Genomic DNA, 18,458 nt, shown 5'->3' on the forward strand with positions numbered 1-18,458 from the left:
CTTCCTCAAGCATCACCACAAATTTTGGTGTCCAACCTCCTCCCATAGTCTTAGGCCACTGCAAAATGGGAATGCACGCAGAGGCTCCAGATTGGTCACAGCATAAGAGCTGCAGAGCCAAACACAGCTGAGATGCACCAGAGCAGAGCTCCACTTCAGCTAATTGGTGATGCTGTGTGATCATTAATGACTGAAAACATATTCCAAGCTACTTTAACTCAATAAATGATGCTCAGAAGTCACTTTCAATAGTTGGAACACACTAGTGCTGGAAGATAAGTACAAGAGAGTCCCAGCTACTCAGAGGCTTTTTCAATTGTTCTGAAGGGCATAAATTTTGATAGTATTTTAGCTGTCTAAATTGGCAATATGTATTTTGACTAGCAATACCTATATAAAAGTCACATTGAACTTCCATATATAGCAAACATTCATGCTGTATCTGATGGAATGTATAGGTGAGGCGCACAGACTCCAGCATTAACTGGCAAATTGGCCTTGTAAAGCTAGCAATGACTAGCATGACAGGTGAGCACTATCTTACAACTTAAATAGTTCCATTACAAATTGCTTAGGACTACCTCCACCTGACAGTTTTTCTTGAGCAAAATTTATACTGGCTTCAGCAAAAATCAGGTCAAACAAGACCTCTGGTCCAAACATCACACTTGCTGCCTAACAATAATTTTAAACTGATCTTAAACAGCTGCATTAAGTAATGCAAAATTTATATTTAATAGAAAACATTAATATCATAGATGCATGAAATCTTCAGAATTGAAGAGTGACATAAACTTTTCAAGATACTCTAAACAAGCATACTCGGGTTTTGAAGTGGAAAGAAAACCATGTAATAGAGGAAGAGCACAAGTAAGGACAACCAGTACCTCTCGGCAAGATTTTGATTGATTTTCTTCAAGTCCTCAGATGAAGCAGTTTTATGGCTTGCCTCCAGCTGCTGTTTTAAGCTATGTATCTCAGAGTCATAGTAAGCTCGTAGATCAGCTATGTGTCGGGCATGTTTTTCCCTCAAGTTCTGCCTAATCCTATTTTCAAAATTGAGAACAACAAAAAAAAAAATAAATTCCAGCTATCCACATAACCATGCACTGCTACATTCATTCGCACATAATGAACTCAGCATATAAATCTCTCTTACAGAATCTTGCTGCATTCAGATTGAAGCAAAGAAAGCTTTGTCATCTGCAGCAGTGGCAGACAACCTAAGGCTTGCACAGAAGTCCTCACATTACACAAATAGACATTATTATCTACAACTACAATACAAAGCTTTACTCTCTCTTCTCTCCTCTGCTCTGCACTAGAAACTATGCATGTAGAATTAAAATAGGAAAACACAAAACACTGAACCATCTTGAAACCATGACCCCAACATAAACCCTCACACACAGAATGTACATCTGCTGGCCCTTGTGTAAATCATGACAGCTTCAGTAGTGAATGGAGGATATTTATTTTTCCTAAGTACAGTAATTCTGTGCTTCTCCAACCATTTGACTCTAAATAGGACAACATAACCCCCACAGAACTTTGAAATTCTCTGCCTAAATTAACTCCCTCCTACTGCCTATGAAGTATTTTTATCTTAATGTATAAAAAGAAATAACCAAATAAAACATAGAAAATTATTTTGCCTTCCAGTTAAGGCTTTGACATCCAAGGAAGACAGAGTACAAATATTATGCCTTAGATTAAATAGTATGGTCTAAAGAAGATTAAATAGTATGGTCTAAAGAAAGGCAATTGCAAGAAGTGGAAGATGACTGTTCTATTCATACGCCATCTGTACTTCAGGGGAGAAAAGAAAAAGCAGGGGAAATTAAAAAGCAGCAGTGTCCAGCTATGTTCTAAGCAAACAGAACTCACATACTTTGTTCATTTTACTAGTATTGTTAAGTTTCACTTCTTTCATGAAAGTACCAACTCTACGACTTTTAAAAAAGAAAGGAAAAAAAAGTACTTACTTTGACATTATCACAGGATCTTCAACAGATGTCACTGAAAGACTATAATCTGGCAAACTGTTGTCAGCACGCTGAGTAACAGAAGATGGAGTCAGAGTCAGTGTTTCTTCCTCCTCAGTGTTGACTAAAAGATCGTTATCAGCACCCCTGTATGCCACTGGAAGGGGAGAGCCAGTCTTGTTTTCATTTTGGAATGGGTAATTTCTCCAGAGGTCCGAATGCACAGCTCTGCTGCTGGCAGGATATTTTGGAGAATCATCTAACTGAGATGAATTACTTGTCTGTGAAAAAGAGTCTGTGTCACAATGACTTGAAAAACCGGGCTCTGCCATAGAGTCTGGAGAAAAAGGAGTAGTCTCTTCAGGAATATTGAAAAAACAGCGTCCTGGGTTCTGCTGACCTGGTTTCATATGCAGAGTTGGGTCCAACGTCAAGATCTAGGCAATAAGGTACAATGCCAAAAAAAAATAGTAATTGTGAGTTAACTTTTGTTCTTCTAAATGGAGTTTATCTGAAGACATTAGTAATCCATGTAACACATTGCAGGAATCATACTGAATATTACTACAATCATTTGGCAGCAACAAGCAAGATGAAGGGACCTGTAACAGCTTAGATGATGATAGATATTCCCAACATTTGCATCTTGATTTTCTAAGTTTCCATTAAGAATAAAAGATATGTCTAACATCTGTAGCTGTCTCGAAAACCTTTGAAACTTCATCATGTAAATAGGACTCTGATGTCTGCTTGTAGATTGAAGCAATAACTTTGCACCATTACAAAAATCACTTCATGGATTATATCGAGAAGATATCACACAGTAGCCATCATTACTGGATTGTGTACAAGACTGAAAGGTGTATAAAGAAACAGATATGATAAAGAATATTTCCACAAATCTGTGCCTCTTCTTTTTCATGGGTGGAATGAAATCGTCTTGTGGGAAACAGTAAGAAAACCCTGCTCCTGCGGCTGCAGTTCCACTGCATTTCATCAGCTGCAGCCTCAGCGTAAGCAGATTCGTGCCTGCGGCATCCTCAAGGTTGTGCGGCAAAGGTGCTCGGCTACCCGGGGTATTGGGAGAGGTTTGTTCAGCTGGATCCCTTCCCAAACTGGTTCCTCAGAGGCTGCACACACTGCTGTTCCAGCATAACACTGGAGATGGCAGCAGGGGCCCATTAATTTGAAACCAGCTTGAAACCCAGCATCGCTTCAAACTGACCGTGAAGGAAAGAAATTCATGTTACCTCTGGTGGGTGACTTGACTGGGAAGAAGGCATAAAATTCTGATCTGGCAGCTGCTTGTTTTCCCTTTGTCTTTTATGATAAATATCCTTCAATGACGATAACTTCGTTTCATCAGCAGAAGACAACTTCAACAGGCAAAATTGCTACATTACTTTTCTGAACACAATCCTCCATCCCCAATACAGATAAGCAAGTTCTGGGGTGGGTTCAGCTAATAAAGCAGTTCGGAACAGAAGGCTGCTTTATTCAATGCCCCTAGCTTAAAAAAGGGTCTTTAATGAGGCACATGCACCTTCAACATGCTAGTTAGTCTCTTTTCACCTCCTATAGACAAAATTTCTTTTAAATGACAAAAGGAAGTCAATACGTTCCAAGTGACGTTAGTGGGGTAAATGAATAATGAAGGAACGGAGTGTGAGAGACTGAGTTAACAAAAGCGTTCTCACAGAAAACTTAGCTTCTGGAGGGCTGATTCCATCATAGAAGAAAGCAAAGATGACAAGCAACTATGAGACAAATTTTAAAGCATGTACAAAGTTTTGTAAAACATGTACCTGGTCTGGTGATACTGTTGTGGAGTACACACCAGCAAACTTGCTTCTGAAATTCTCTGGTAAAGAGTGATACAACTCCTTTTCATCTAATTTCCAGTATGAAAGTCCTGATAAGAGGAAACATCGAAAGGGAAAAAAAAATTAAAATATCAAGCTCATGGTTATAGAACAGGAATCCCCAAATCCATTAGTAAAACGTTACTTGTCAGCTAACAAGAATGCTGTATTAATTATTTGCATCTATTGCTCAAGGATCTCACTAAGGTATTTGTTATCAGAAGTTACAAAAATCTCAGTGCAAAGCACAAGCAGCAGCAGTATTACATCACATAGCACCAGTAAGAAAACCTATACATCAGTGAACATGTAGATTTACTATTTGGTGTTCAAGGGACAAGGCCTTATTTTCCACAAACCTGTATTTCTCATGATTCCAGTACAGCACTTAAAACTTACATTACCCAAGGAAAAATCCTAGGCAGCCACTTGATACTACAAACTCTTTTGTTTGGTACTGAACAGCATGCAAAAGGCAGACTACCAGCACCAAGAGGGATGGCACAAGAACAGATACAGTCTCAAGCCCACTTCAATTTCTTTACATATCCCTCTCTCAATGGGTTGTAAAGAAGCAACAAATATACAGAGCTTGCAGGGCCACATCTCTGTGCCCCTGTTTGTTACTGAAATTAATCCACCCTGTTACAATCAAAATATGTGAATTAGTTGTTTGGCTTTCACAAAAAAAGACCTAAGAAACCAACCCCCCCAAACCCACAAAAAACCACCACCAACCACCCCTCACACACAGCCCCCAGAACGACAAAAGCAAAACCATAGCAAAACACAAAAAAAGCAACCTCTCCTCCCGCTAGTTAAAGAATCACCACATTATACACTGCATTATTTCGTCCTTGTCTATTCACACCATTATTGCATCATGCCCTTTGCTTTACTGGAATTCTGTCTCTATTACCATCCACCCCTGTGATTACTAGACCAACAATGCTAATATTTGAAAGATCATTTGATAGCCTATCACGATTTTAATAGTAATTACATTATGAAACAGCTTTAAACATAAATCTCAGCTTTGAAATGTTGAGAAATTTGAAAAGGAAAAAAAAAATTGCTGCATGTCCTACCATCCACCAGCACCAATACACAGGAGCTACCATCAGTTTGAAACGCAAGAGCAAGAAGAGCAGAATTACACCACATCCAACTTTAATAGCTTGTCAGTGCTTAAGACCTCCTCGCCTTTCTGGAGATACATTCCAGCAAGAGTTTTTTAAAAAAATGAGAATTCAAAAGAAAAGGGAATTTAAGTACAAGAAATTAACTATACCTGAAGCTTCAGACACTAAGGAATTCGGACTTTCATTTGGTTGATTGAGGTAAAAAGTGTAAGGTGGCAAAGCAGCATCAGTAACATTTGTCTAAAATTACAAAGGAAAAACAAATTTATAAGGAAAAATCACAAAGCAAGGGGAAAAAAAGCAAGGGTATAATTTTAAAAAATTGCATGTAAGTGTTATTAGTCTGCTTAAGCAAAGAAATTAAATTACAAGGCCTGACCCAAAGCTATACTATTTATATTCAGGGCAATCACAGTCAAAAGGGGAACTAAGCTAAGCCACATAATTAAAAGATACTAATATTTTCTAAGTCATGTGCCTGTCTGCTTGTGGAGCATTTTTAACTGTTACAAAAATACGTATTTTTGACAGTCATCTGAACTTTCTTGCTCCTTAAGAGATGCAAGTATATAGAGGGATGATTTACCAATTAAGTGTTACTCTTTCCTCATCCTAAGATTGGAATTTCTTAAATTCAGCTGTTACAACTCCACCTGCCGCAATCTGGAGGTAAACACCATCATCTCAGACAGACAAGACCCTACATACCCTTCTTCCCATCACTCCAAACCTTCTAAGCAACCTCCCCAGCTAATTATAGAAACAACTTTGAAAATAGTGGGACCAACACATGGGGTGGAAAAATGACATAGTTTAAGATTTGCCACAGCTCTCCTCTTCCTTCATCAAAGGAAGAAGTGTCATTGATACAACACAGTGATACAAGAGCAACTGAGGAAGGGCAGCTAGCTTTAAAACTCTCATCTCACATTGCTCTTTTCTACTGTACTCAGGGCTTTTTGTTCCATTACAGCAGCTTAACAGTCATGCTACTTGGTAAATTTATTACAATACAACTGAGGACTAAAACAGGATAGTAACCATTGAGTTAACAGAAGTAAGAAAAAAATCAGAACTAAAGCTTTTGAAGTTTTTGCATGAAGTACCATCTCACCTCAAGGCTATTTTGTCCCTCTTAATGTTTTTATTTAGGTATTCTCCTTTGCCTAAGGAGGAAGAAAGGAAAATGAAGGAGTATCAACTGAATTCTTACAGAGGAACAGAAAGATAAAAGTATTTTCAAAATCTGAGTTTCTGGCACTAATTTCCTTAGGCACCCTCCTGTAGCAGAGAGAGAAAAGAAACAAGCCACAACAGATAAATTTGACTCCTGGTTTGAAATATCCCCTTAGAGGATCATCCTGTTTAGCAGACTAAAGAGAGCAAACCCCAACAGCTACTTTTACGCTCTCTGGGTCACTCTCAAAGTGACCACAGGAAAGAAAACAACCCTGCCTTGAATCAAGCAATTCGTATTTGCTAGTTCTCCTATTCTCCTGCTGGTCAAGCCGTTCACAGAGTTTCAGGAATTATTTCCTTAAAAATAGTATAAGGAGAGAGGGTTATGACAATTAATATACTGAAAGTAAATCCAAAACTTCATCGCTGTATGTATGGTGATTACTCCTACAATCATGTTGCGTAACATCCTTTTGGATCCGAACTATTGTATGTGATTAAACTTCCCTCCCCAAAATAATCAGATTTATGGACATACATAATTATTAACCAAGAATATGGGGGAGTGAGAACCCAAATTATCTCAAAAGAAGCATTTTGAGCTGATTCAGCAGTCACAGCAACAGTAGTTACTACAAATGGTTCTAAAGAGCCAGTTAGATCTCCTAAGTGTTTATTATGGTGGTTACTTACTTTTAGTAACCAGTGTTGTAACTGTGCTTAGAGTAGTTCAATTTAGCCAAATCATTATCACACACAAGCATAAAATAACGTATTATTCTTATGGAAACAATAAAAAAAAGAAAAAAAAGAAAAAATGTTTGGATTTTAGCATAAATGACTGCTAAGAACACTAAAAAAGCCCAAACAAAACCAAAAAAATCCCTGCAATTTAAAATCCCAATCTGGAAGAATACTGTTTGTCCTGAACAAAGTGGCTAATACCTTAATAACACACAAAGAATTCTGTGCGCTAAGAGAGACATTACCAGCTGAAATTAAGGATCCTTGAAAAAAATTATAGGGCACAATAAATTACTATGACTTGAAGCTTCAGTTGGAATTATGACTATTATCTCTATAAGGAAAGCACATGTGCCACTCGGGTGAGTTAAGACAAAAATGAGGCAAGGAACAAAAACCAAAATAGCTACATGAGTATCGAATGATCCAAGAAGTCAATTCTGCCCACAACACTTCACACATGTGAATGGGAACCACTACTGCAATGCTTAAAGCAGAGTATGAAAGCATATGCTGAATCAGAACATACAATAAATCTCAAAACCACCTGTGACAAGAATAAAATTAGAGAAACATAATAAAATAAAGAGACTTACATTCTCAAGTGGTAATTTCTTTGCTTGCTCATTTTCTTGCATAGAGTTCACACATACTTTGTCTGCATTTATTCTTTTCGGTTGGTTTTGTTTCAACTTTTGTGCCCACGATGTTAAAGATTTACTAGACAGTAAGAAACACACACATACACCTTAAGTACAGGTGCCCTTTTCAGTGGGGACACCAATTTGTTCTTCAAGGTGAAACACAGGCCCTAAAATTCTACTGCCTTTGTGCATTTTTGAGGAACAATATAAAGTAATGGATGTGGAGATGTTTTAGGGCACTTTTTTTTTTTTCCCCAAGGCAAACAAAAACCACCAGCAACCCAAAACACAAACAAATCACTGAAAGTGAAAGGTGCCAATGAACTGCATCCATAATCAAAATGGTTTTACTACTTTGTTATGAAATTCTTTGGTTTTTTTCTTAAAGAACTCTATCTTTTTGGCCAGATAACCATTTTTTGGTCTGTTCAAGCAGATACTAATTAAAGCCACAAAATTAAGCTGGAATGTAAATGCAGTGCATTTTCTTATTGTGTAAACCAGTCTGGTTGTAAAGATGATGGCAGCTAAGACACACTAAGGATATCCTTGAAGATTCTCTTCAGTCGGCAGGTAAGAAAGATTGAAACAAGATACAGAACAAAACAGGGGGAAAAGGCAGAACAGAAACAGAGACATCCTGAAATTCTTCTTAGAGGCAGATGTGAAAAAATTTTCCCATTTTATTAAAAAGTGACACTTTAAAAAACTACATATTGTCCCAGACTGGGACATATACTAGAAAGAATGAAAAAAGGTTTCAACTAAAAATTTAAAACAGCAAACACTACCCCCCCCAAAAAAACCAACAGTTTGGGTTAACTGGACTATTTCATTTTGGTTTGAACCCTTTCTTCCCACCAGCTGGGTTCACAATACAAAGCAGAATGCAATTTCAAAGACAAAACTGGCCTTTTTTTTTTGTTTGTTTGAGTTTTTTTTAATAAAAAGGACAAGAAGCCATAAGTTAATTATTTCAAAAACTGGCTTAGAAAGGTTTTTCAAACTGCAAAACACTCTTGAATTGAGTTTCTCCAGCTCTAAGTTACCCGGTACCCACCTCATGGAACTGTGCAACATGAATCAAACACTGGAATAAATCCCAACAGAAGGGAGGAAGAGAACATACGTATCAATGTGTGGTAATGATGCGCCCTATATCCTGAGACAACACATTTCCAAACCAAATCCTCTTAACGAGAGCTGGCTCTGCATTTTATTTCATAGTAGCAAAATGCAAATTCATTTTTATGATTCTTTGAGGTTTTTTCCAATAGCGAGAACGTGTTTTTTTTTTTTCCTCCACAAACTACTATCAGGGACTCACAGGCAACATGGTGCCCACAAGACCTACCATCCTGCTCATGACCGCATGAAGCCACTGCATTACAGTCCAGGCTGACAGGGACAGCAAAATACACTGTTAAATCCTGTGCAACTGGAGCAATATTTGGTCAGCATTACTGCCAAATTAGCTAGCCCACCTTTCAAAACAATCTTGGTAGATCCAACCACCTACTGAATAGAGCAAACCAAACAAAGATCAACCAAACAAAAAAAAAAAACAGCAGAAAAACTCAAACATGTTTGGCTGTTGTCTGATACAATTTATTACTGTAATGCATGCATATAAGCTGGCAAAAAAGACTGGTTGAGCACAACAGCAAAATATCAATCATATAAAATTGGTAATTGGCACCTAAAATTCTGGTGCACTGATAAACACTATATGCAAACTGTGTCTTGGCTCATATTTGCAGAAGAAAGTAGATTTTCATGTATTTCTCAATGTATGTACAGCAGATGAATGCTGCAGACACAGATAAGCATCACACAGAAACATCAGGCTAAACAAATAAATTGATCTGCCAAGGAGCAGAGTATCTCTTACAGGCAAGATGTTCCATTCAATTTGTACATGTTTCCAGTTACCGACAGCTGTTTACTGACTAGGGACCACCTACAATAAATTAACATGTTTGGAAGTTTATCCCTTACCTGGGTTTTTTTCCACATTGAGCTTCGTCAACTTTATGTTCAAATTCAGCAGGGAAAACTAAACCATCATTCCTTCCTGATGAACAATTTTCCTCTACTTTTTTCGGTAAAAGTTCTCTTTTACTTTGAACACTTTGCAAGACTTCTCCATCACTTTGTCCTTGCGAAGTTTTCTCCATGTAGTTCGTACACTTGCTAATGTCGTTAGATTTGCTAGGGGTCAGCCCAGAGGCAGAAATCGTACCATACCCACTATTCATCGAAGCATCGTTTGCAAAACATTCCTGATGCAGATCAGATGTATTCGGCTGACTTTCCGCTTCGTTAGATCTAAGTTCACTAACAATGCACTCATGCTCTCCAGAGATTTCAGAACACATCCCCATTTGACTTTCTAGCGATGAAAAAGTGTCTGGAAGCTTGGCAGGCAAACTTCTGTTCTTGCCGGCACCCCGACTGCTGGTCTGCAATTTCACTAACTGCCTTATCTCATCCTGAATTAGCTACAGAAAGAAAAAGCAAAATTCCTGTGAGCTCGAGCCAGAAATCTCATTTCTATTTTGACGCATCTTCAATTCATGTTACTAGTGACAGAATTAGAGTACTTCTTTGAAATAACTCAATTTTTTCACTGTGTAGACAACTCATGCATAAAGTAAAGATATGCATACTGTGCATAACAGTAAAATGTCCACAGTAACGATCCCTCATTCCATGCAGTGAATTACAGGTCTCAGTAGTCATTTGTTAATGTAAAAAAAACCATGCATGCGTGTATTCACTACGTGCCTTCAGAACTACAGGTACCTACCAGCCAGTTAAAGAAATAATAAACTACCCAGGGATGTAATTACAAATGGACAAAAGTCTTTTGCTAAATTTAGGTCTGAAAGGTGTTATAACTTGGATACACATTTTTAAAGATTGCAAGGATGCCTTAATGGAAGTATAAACCATTATTCTATTAAACTAATAGGAATAATGTACCTCTGTAAGATTATTTGCATAAAACTTGACTTTAAAATAACTGATTTAGCTAATATGTTATTAGGCGGTTCATATAATACAAAGATCTACGTTTTGATTGTTTTGGTATCTGATGGAGTGGAGCAAACCTAGAACTAGATCACCAGATTTAACAGGTTACTATTCAGTCTACAAGATTGGCAAAGAGTTATTTCAGTGTATGAGAGAAACGGAGGGTTTGGTTTTGGTTTTTTTGTTAAGTTTTACAGTTGTGCACTGGTATACCGAAAACAGCTTTGAGAAACTTCTAGTGCTTTTGTCAAGGGCTATGAAAAGGCTTCATGCTGGAGCCCGTAGCTGTGTCCTTTGGCCAGCGATCAGTACTGCCGTTACTGAGCTCTGCATCAGCGCGCAACTCTTACTACACCTTACAAGACCAGAGTATCTGGTTGTTTTCAAGAACACATATCAAACTAATTCCCTTGGGGTGGGGGGTGGGGCGGAGAACTTGCAATAATTTCAAGAACATGGAACTCTACTAATGTTTTTTTCACAGAACTACAGTACATTACTCACATATGAATAGCAAGCGGAAAGCACAAATCGAACAAAGGTAATTTGTTCTCTTAAAATAATAAATAAAAAATAAGACTGAATTTCAGAGGAACCTATGTTTCATTAGCTTGCACAGAATTAACAAATTCAAATCAATCTTTCTATTAAAAAAAAATCCACACCAAGACAAAAACCAATGATGAAGCTTTCTGCCATAACAAAGTATTTTGTTGTGCTAATGATTTCAATCATGACTGCAGCCATCATTTGCTTTTTAATTCTGTGATTCAACATTGTTGAGGAAGGTAGGGAAGGGAAAACAAAAGGAAAGAAACAGAACTGGAGCAGGGGGGAATTATGATCAGACTCTCTGCTGACATTTAATCTTTGCCATTAATACCTTGTGTGGGAAAAGTGAAAGAAAGGCTACTATGCCAATTAAACAGCATTTTTACTTCTCTGCATAGTCACAAGTAATTCCAAGAGAATAAAAGACCTGGGAAAAAGAAGATGACACTTCTGTAGTTTGGGAATTGTAGGTAACTGTTTTTTACAAAAATCCTCTTCAATGAAGTCTGATCTTAGGATGATCCACAGATGGTGACAGTTTTTCTTGCTACTGTATAAATCATGTAAGCCAAGGACTGAGTCCACCGATTCCAAAATGAACTCAAGGTCTTTTGATCCATATTTTCACATGGATGAAGATGTATTTTTGTAAGCACAGTTGGTCTTGAAACACAGCACAGAGCAAGCCTTATCTCAGTCATGTCAGTGCTAATGCAGCCTCTTGCTTTTCAACCCCAAATAGTAGATATTTTTTTTGTTGTTTATTGTTTTTACTAGAATGTGTTGAATTGCCTGTACTTCAGTATTTTCACTAGGTGACTGGCATACCAGTTTAATTTGGAATAGCTCCATCTATTTTATCTAATGCACTCATACAACTGAAAGTAAGTCATAGCTGTTGATTTTGTATTTAGTGTGGCAATTCATGCAATTAGTAAGTCCCTGCTGATACCACAAACCTAACTCTTCCAGAGGTAGCTTTCCTATTGAGAAAGACAAAAACCGGCAAAGCCAACACAATGGATTAGTCAAGACTACAATTAGCAACCAGTGAACTGAAACACTACAGTAAGAGGAAGGAAATACAAGGGTAAGGAAACACTGGCAGGACAAAAATAACAAGGTGGCAGGGAAAGGTGGGGAGATGAGGGGGAAGAAACAGAAGATAGGATAAAAGAACAGTACCTCTTGTTAATTCAGTTCAGGAACTGCTGATTACTACTAGTGTAGAGGGCATCAGGAAAGGGAAGGGAAAAACAGCAACCAAAATGATGAAGATATTAAGCATTATATATTTATAGAATTACTGTCTTATACATACATAAACATTTCCTCTGTTTTAATGGATAAATATGGTACAGCGAAAATGTGAATCTTCACATGGGTCATTTTTCAGTCTCATCTTAGAAAGGAGACTGGTCAACTGAAGGGTGAGATAGTGTTCAGCTATTACAATGAATGTTTTCCTATGCTATATACTGTCTAGATGAAGGAATGAGAAGTTGCGTAACATTTTCTAATGAAAACTACAATGTCTCAAAATTAGAAACAATAGCGTCTAACAGTTAATAAAAAAACAGCTTGTACCTACAAAATCCAAGTATCATGTGGGCATTCTGAACCAAATGTTTGTGAAAACAAAACAATCAAAAACAAATAATCCAAGAATCTTCACGTCTGAAATGGTTCCTACCAGTTACATTGTTAATTAGCCATGGCTGTCTCAAATACGCATCCTGTAAATGGCATTCCAGTCATCCACTTCCATTAAGTGCCTGTCTGAATATACTTACAGAAAGTCAAGAGTGCATAGTTTTGGAGGGGGGTAGGGTTGGGGTCGGAGGCAGGGGGAGAAAAGAAACACTCCACCTAACCTACCTACGTGAACAAATTGTTACTTACTTGGATTTGATGGTGGAACTGCTCTTGCTGGGCAACTATTTGTTCCTGACATTGTTTTTCTACCAGTCTCAACAACTGTAGCCACCTTGTCTATTAAATCACAAAGTAAAATAATTAAAAGCACAGTCATACTGCATCTCTTACCTTTTACTCTAGCTACAAAACAGTTTTGCAATCTTATACTTCGGTGTTGACATAATAGCAAGTTTACTAACAGCACTGTGGTTATCTACCCCCCAATACATGAAGCCCCCTATCATGTCAGGCAATGGAAACAATTCACTGTGGACACACTCACTTAAAAAAAGTCCTTTAGACAGCAAGAGCAAGATAACACATCTCTACAATTTAAGTTTGGTTTAGGAAAAAAAAAATGAAAAAGGAAAAAGAATTATTCTGTTTTTAAAAATTCAAATGTCTAAAAAGTAGAAACAGCTGGCAGGGAAGTACAGTTAAATTTTGGAAAGGTTGATTCCACTTCAATAAATTATAGGCAATTTAAAAATTTGTAATTAAACATCCCTATGTCCAGTGAACCACTTGCTTCAATAAGAAACTCTTCCCTTCAACAATCCAGCTGAAGGCCATGATGCATAACTAGCCAAAACAAAGATAATATTTTTTTTAAAATTCAATACATAGGGTTCCTAAAATGTAGTAAAATCTGAATTTTAACATATATTTTATGCTAATGTTTATGGAGCTTGATACGTGAAGCATAGGACACGGGACATAGAACGCATGTGCCGAGACAGACATCTACATTCTTTTCTTGGAGCTGTTAAAGAGCACCCAAACTAAGCATCTGTCAAAAGACATTTTGATGGACCACAGCCAGAAAGCTCAAAAATTCTGCAAGAACAAACCCATGGTTTGGAAACCTGATGCTCCTTATGGTGACAAAAATAATGGTAAAATAAAAAGGGACAAAAACATTAAAAAAAGTTTGAGAGAATTAGCTCATGGAACCTACATCATGATTTTTGTGTTGTTTTAAATCTAGAGACAAACTAATCATCCACACATCTTTACAAATGGAATAAATAAATTACTCAGCTAAACCAGAGCCATTTGTAGAAAGCAAACTTCTACTTTCCAGGATCACTTCAGTCCAGTTTGAAGTGCTACAATGTAAAGGTTTACATTTTTCAGTCCAAAAGCTTACAATCTGTAGGTATTGCAACTTTGAAAACAGATATTCATAAGTGTATTGTAAAATACTAAGATAAAATTGCAATAAAATCCATCCACATGATTAGTTCATACACTGTAAAAGGATTTGTCCCACCATGAAGAGAATAAGCACGTACATACATAGATCTTACTGCTAAACTGTATCATCATTAGATTTGTCTTCCAAAATGCAAAGCTGATACATTAATAAAATTTTTTTTTTAAATAAACCTTAACATCAAATACCTCATAGTTCGTCACAATTTCTGAGTCAGTATTTCCAATGTTCTGGATATCTTGTATAAAGGAGGCAAGCAGCTCAACAGAACCAGTCTTTAATGACGACCTGGTATTCCCTGAGTAACCAGAAACTCCATTGGGGTTGGATGAGGGACTTCTAGTGAAACAGGAGGAAAAATATTTCAATTATTTATTGTGCCAGTTGTGCAACATAATGGCCAAAATAACATGCTACATATGGTATGCAGCCATAAAAGAATGATATACCTAATTTACATTGTGACCCTCATTGTGCTGAAAAAAACCCAAACTTCTAGGTCCTAAGAATGAGGCTGTTTTTCAAGAAAGTCCCAAAGAATTCACAGCATGTTTCATCCTTAGTTTACATACTATTAAAACACAGTAGCTTTCCAAGAAGAGACACAGCATGATCAGCACAGATATTACTCCTCACTAGCACAAACACCAATAAATACAGCTTTCCATCAAACCTGTGTGCTTCTTCATAGCTTCTGTGTAACAATGATTTATAAAGTCCAAGACCACTGCCTCCTTTTAAGAAGTTACACGGGCAGTAAGCAACTTACAGTGCTCATCTTAAGAGGTCAGTCAAGAAGCACCTCTCCTTTTGCTTAGGCCATTAGTCTTTATTTGCCCTTCTCATTCACTGGGAATACCTTTGGCATGGAACGGAAGAACAATTCGGTTTTTCTAATCTGCTGTTCTCTACAGATGACATAACATAATGTATGATCTTGCCCAAGAACAATCTCTTTATAATTTGTCCAAGACAGGTTCCCCTCCCATTCTAAGAGATGTGAGGCAATGGAAGTTCCTAAGCTTTTAAGGAAGACTTAAACAGCTCTTTCAGTAAAGCTTTTCTCATTAAGGATTATACCTGTAAATGTTAAAAAAAAAACTAAAATATATTGCAGAGTATTACACACTATTTCACCTTAGTAACAACATTACTGTAAAAGCATACTAGGCAAAACAAAAATAATAAAAATATTGGTTAGGAATTCCTTCAGCACATTACCTGTTACAATTCAAGCTACAGACAGGGCTCTGGGTATTTCCAACATCAAAGTCTGCAGAAGATGAAGGGATTTCTTGCACAGTAGTCACCACGTCACAGTTTTCCATATCTTAGTCCCAAGTATGACGCTACCCTGAATATATAATGAATTAAGCATCACTCTCTTATTCTAAAACACTTGACTTCGGCTGAAACAACTGTCTCTTTAATCACGTTCTGTTTCTTCATTTAACAAACCACCCCAGAACGGGCTAGCATTCCACAACCAACACCTCTTCCTTCGCCTGTGCTGTGCTCGCAAACAGGTGCTGTTTAATCATCCTCGTACTTGGCTGGGACTCCTACAAATCAGAGATTCCTAACTATGCCTCACACACGTAGACTGGGCTGTAAAGGGAGTCTGAATCCAAAACAGTACAGGTAGAATAGTGTTGCTGGGGTTTGGTTGTTTGGGTTTTTAAAATCTGAGGCTCCACAGTCTGTTTTTGAGAATTCTGTGAAAGGGCCTATTACCAATGTATTTAAATCTGCTGAATGGGGATCTGTGCCTTCACTGGAAGGAAACACCCCCCAAAAAATAAAATCGAGACCCACTCAGACTACAGTCGACCAATTCTGCCATTTGTGTGTGTAATATCTGGTGTACTTTTTTTCACATTATTTATTATTATTTCTATGAAACATTAATTCAAAAAGCTTTGAAACTATTTTGAGCTACATTTCTTTTCAATTAACGACAAAAAAAATTTAGTCAAAGTGGAATCCCACGGCAGTTGAAACAGCAGTTGGTTAACTGAAAGCACCATAAATAAATCAATGCTAAATACTTGTGCAATGGTCCTACTGCCCTCAAAGCAGCAGTTTACAAGAATGGCTTTAAGAGAGACTAAAATATTCTGGCAGTTTCCATACTTGCACTAAGAAAATACTTGAAACGCATCAATTCATCAGTTCTTCTATACCGCTTATTTCAGCACCCTGGTGAATTCATCCTAGGAATCCTTCTTCTAATACTGAAGAAAAACCTTACAAACATTTCACGGATGGAGGGAAAAAAAAAAAAAAAAAGAAAGAGACATTAAGAAACAGCACCCTAATAGCCTGTGCTAATACTAAGAATAAAAGCTTGCTGCCTTAAAGCAGCACACCACCTTCAAAGCTCAACCATTCTTCTTTACAGAGCTTACAACGACATGCTACTGGCTTTTACAGATTTAAGTTTTCATTATTTTAAGTACATAGAGATACATATATTTCAGGAGCAAAAAAATTATTTCCACCAGAAGGAAACTGAAGGGCAACTGTCTGATTTTTCCCTGTTTTAGTGGAGCGTGGCTTTAGCAGAAATGTTTTCCAGGTACTCACTCAAGCTATCTTCTTTGGATAAGGCTGAAAATGCAAGAACTGGAAGGAAGTTATCACAGCTACATAAATTCCTTTAGCAGAGCTTCTCCGGATAAACAGAAGGAGGAAAAAAAAAGCCTTTCTTCTTTTCCTAGTGACCAGAAGCCTGGGTATCTTGAAGGTTATCAGGCACCTAACCCAACGGATAAAGCAGAAGCTGCATGTGTCCCTGGAGCAGCTGGATGGCAATGGTGGGGGCTACATCAGTCGCCCCCATCTCCCCAGGATGAAATCATGGGTGGCCTATCTCAGCAGCACAGGAGATGGGTGGGACTTAGCTGCGACACAGTCTCGTTTCATAACCTCATTAGAAGTGCCTGCTCTCCATAAAGCAACAAAATACATTAAGTGAGCTATGACTGGGCTAAGGGACAGCTAAGCTCTCACCTATTGTCCCCACTGCACAGAACTATCCTTACACGGCCAAGTCCCTGCATTAAGGGGTAGGGGGCTGAGTAAACCCGCGGCAGGTGCGTGGGCTGGTCTGGATGCCAACCCCTAGGCCAGCACTGAGCCGGGCCCCTGCGGCCCACACCGGGCCCCGACCAAGCCCCAGCGCCCGCGGCTCCTCCAGCCAGCGCAGCGGTGACGAGGCGCCCCGGCCCCCGCCTCCCCGAGGGCTCCCCGAGGGCTCCCCGAGGGGGCCGGGCCAGGGACAACGAGCCTCCGGGCCCTGGAGCCCCGCTCCCCTCAGGATGCGCCCCCGGCCCAGCTCAGCCCCCTCCATGCCCCCCTCCCCTCGCAAGTGACCCCCTCCCACCACGTCTGCCCCCAGGCCGCCACCCCTCAGCCAGGACCCGACTCCGCGCCCCCGTGTCCCTCCCCGGCTCCACTCCTGAGCGACCCCCTGCCCCCTCAGGAGCCGCCCCTTACCCTCAGCGCTGCCCCCTCAAGGTCCCGGCCCCCCACAAGCGCTCCCCCCCGCCCCCAGCCCTGCCCTCCTCCCCGCACTCAGAGACTCCGCCCCCACCACCTCCCTCGGGGCGAGCTCCGCCCCCACGCTCCCATTGGTCAGCTGCCCCTCGCGCTCCGGGATGTTGACAGCACCGCCACCTCGGATTAGCTAGCGGTCCTGCCACTCATCGGGGAAGGAGGCAGCGCAGCAGAGGCGGCCTCGCGGCTCTGGGACGCGGCCAAGTGCGGCGGCGATGCCGGCTCCGGCCCTGCCGCCTGCCCCCAGGGATCGCTCGGTTCCTACCTGCATGTCTGGAAGCCCGGGAGGAGGCGTCCGCACTGCCCGAGAGCTGCCTCCCTCAGCGACCGTTACGCGGTAAACAGGCGCGGCCTGCCGCCTCCTCCCCGGCGATTGGCGGCCGAGTTTCGAACGTGGTGGGGCAGAGGGCGCTCCAGTCAGGGCGCAGCTCAGTGATTGGCCGCCTTGACGGCGCGCCAGGCCGCGCCTTCCCCTCTGATTCGCTACGCGGAAAAGTACGCGCGCCGCCGTGAGGGGATTGGCCAGCGCGGCTCCGCGCCGCACGGTTCCCCAGAAACTGATTGGTAGTGGCTGGAAGGCGGGCGGAAGCCCCCTCCTTGCGCTGCGATTGGCTACCCGAGTG

General features: G+C 39.8%; 1 protein-coding gene across 9 annotated transcripts in view; it reads right to left on the reverse strand.

The window, feature by feature from the left end:
* MPHOSPH9 (M-phase phosphoprotein 9) overlaps window positions 1–18,246 on the reverse strand; it is a 31,617-nt gene extending 13,371 nt beyond the window's left edge. For 2 of the 9 annotated variants that reach the window (XM_080369927.1, XM_080369922.1), the window contains exons 1-11: window positions 18,101–18,245; window positions 15,499–15,631; window positions 14,466–14,616; window positions 13,047–13,136; window positions 9,555–10,057; window positions 7,509–7,632; window positions 5,139–5,229; window positions 3,791–3,897; window positions 3,236–3,361; window positions 1,986–2,422; window positions 888–1,046 (exon numbers count right to left, since the gene is read on the reverse strand). In XM_080369927.1, coding sequence (XP_080226053.1) covers window positions 888–1,046; window positions 1,986–2,422; window positions 3,236–3,361; window positions 3,791–3,897; window positions 5,139–5,229; window positions 7,509–7,632; window positions 9,555–10,057; window positions 13,047–13,136; window positions 14,466–14,616; window positions 15,499–15,605 — 1,895 coding nt within the window. In that variant the 5' untranslated portion in view covers window positions 15,606–15,631; window positions 18,101–18,245. The other 7 variants (XM_080369923.1, XM_080369924.1, XM_080369929.1 and 4 more) reach the window with 7 other exon arrangements.
* Window positions 18,247–18,458: the final 212 nt, after the last annotated feature.

Source organism: Falco punctatus, assembly GCF_963210335.1.
Source record: "Falco punctatus genome assembly, chromosome: 1".
Taxonomy (NCBI): Eukaryota; Metazoa; Chordata; class Aves; order Falconiformes; family Falconidae; genus Falco; species Falco punctatus.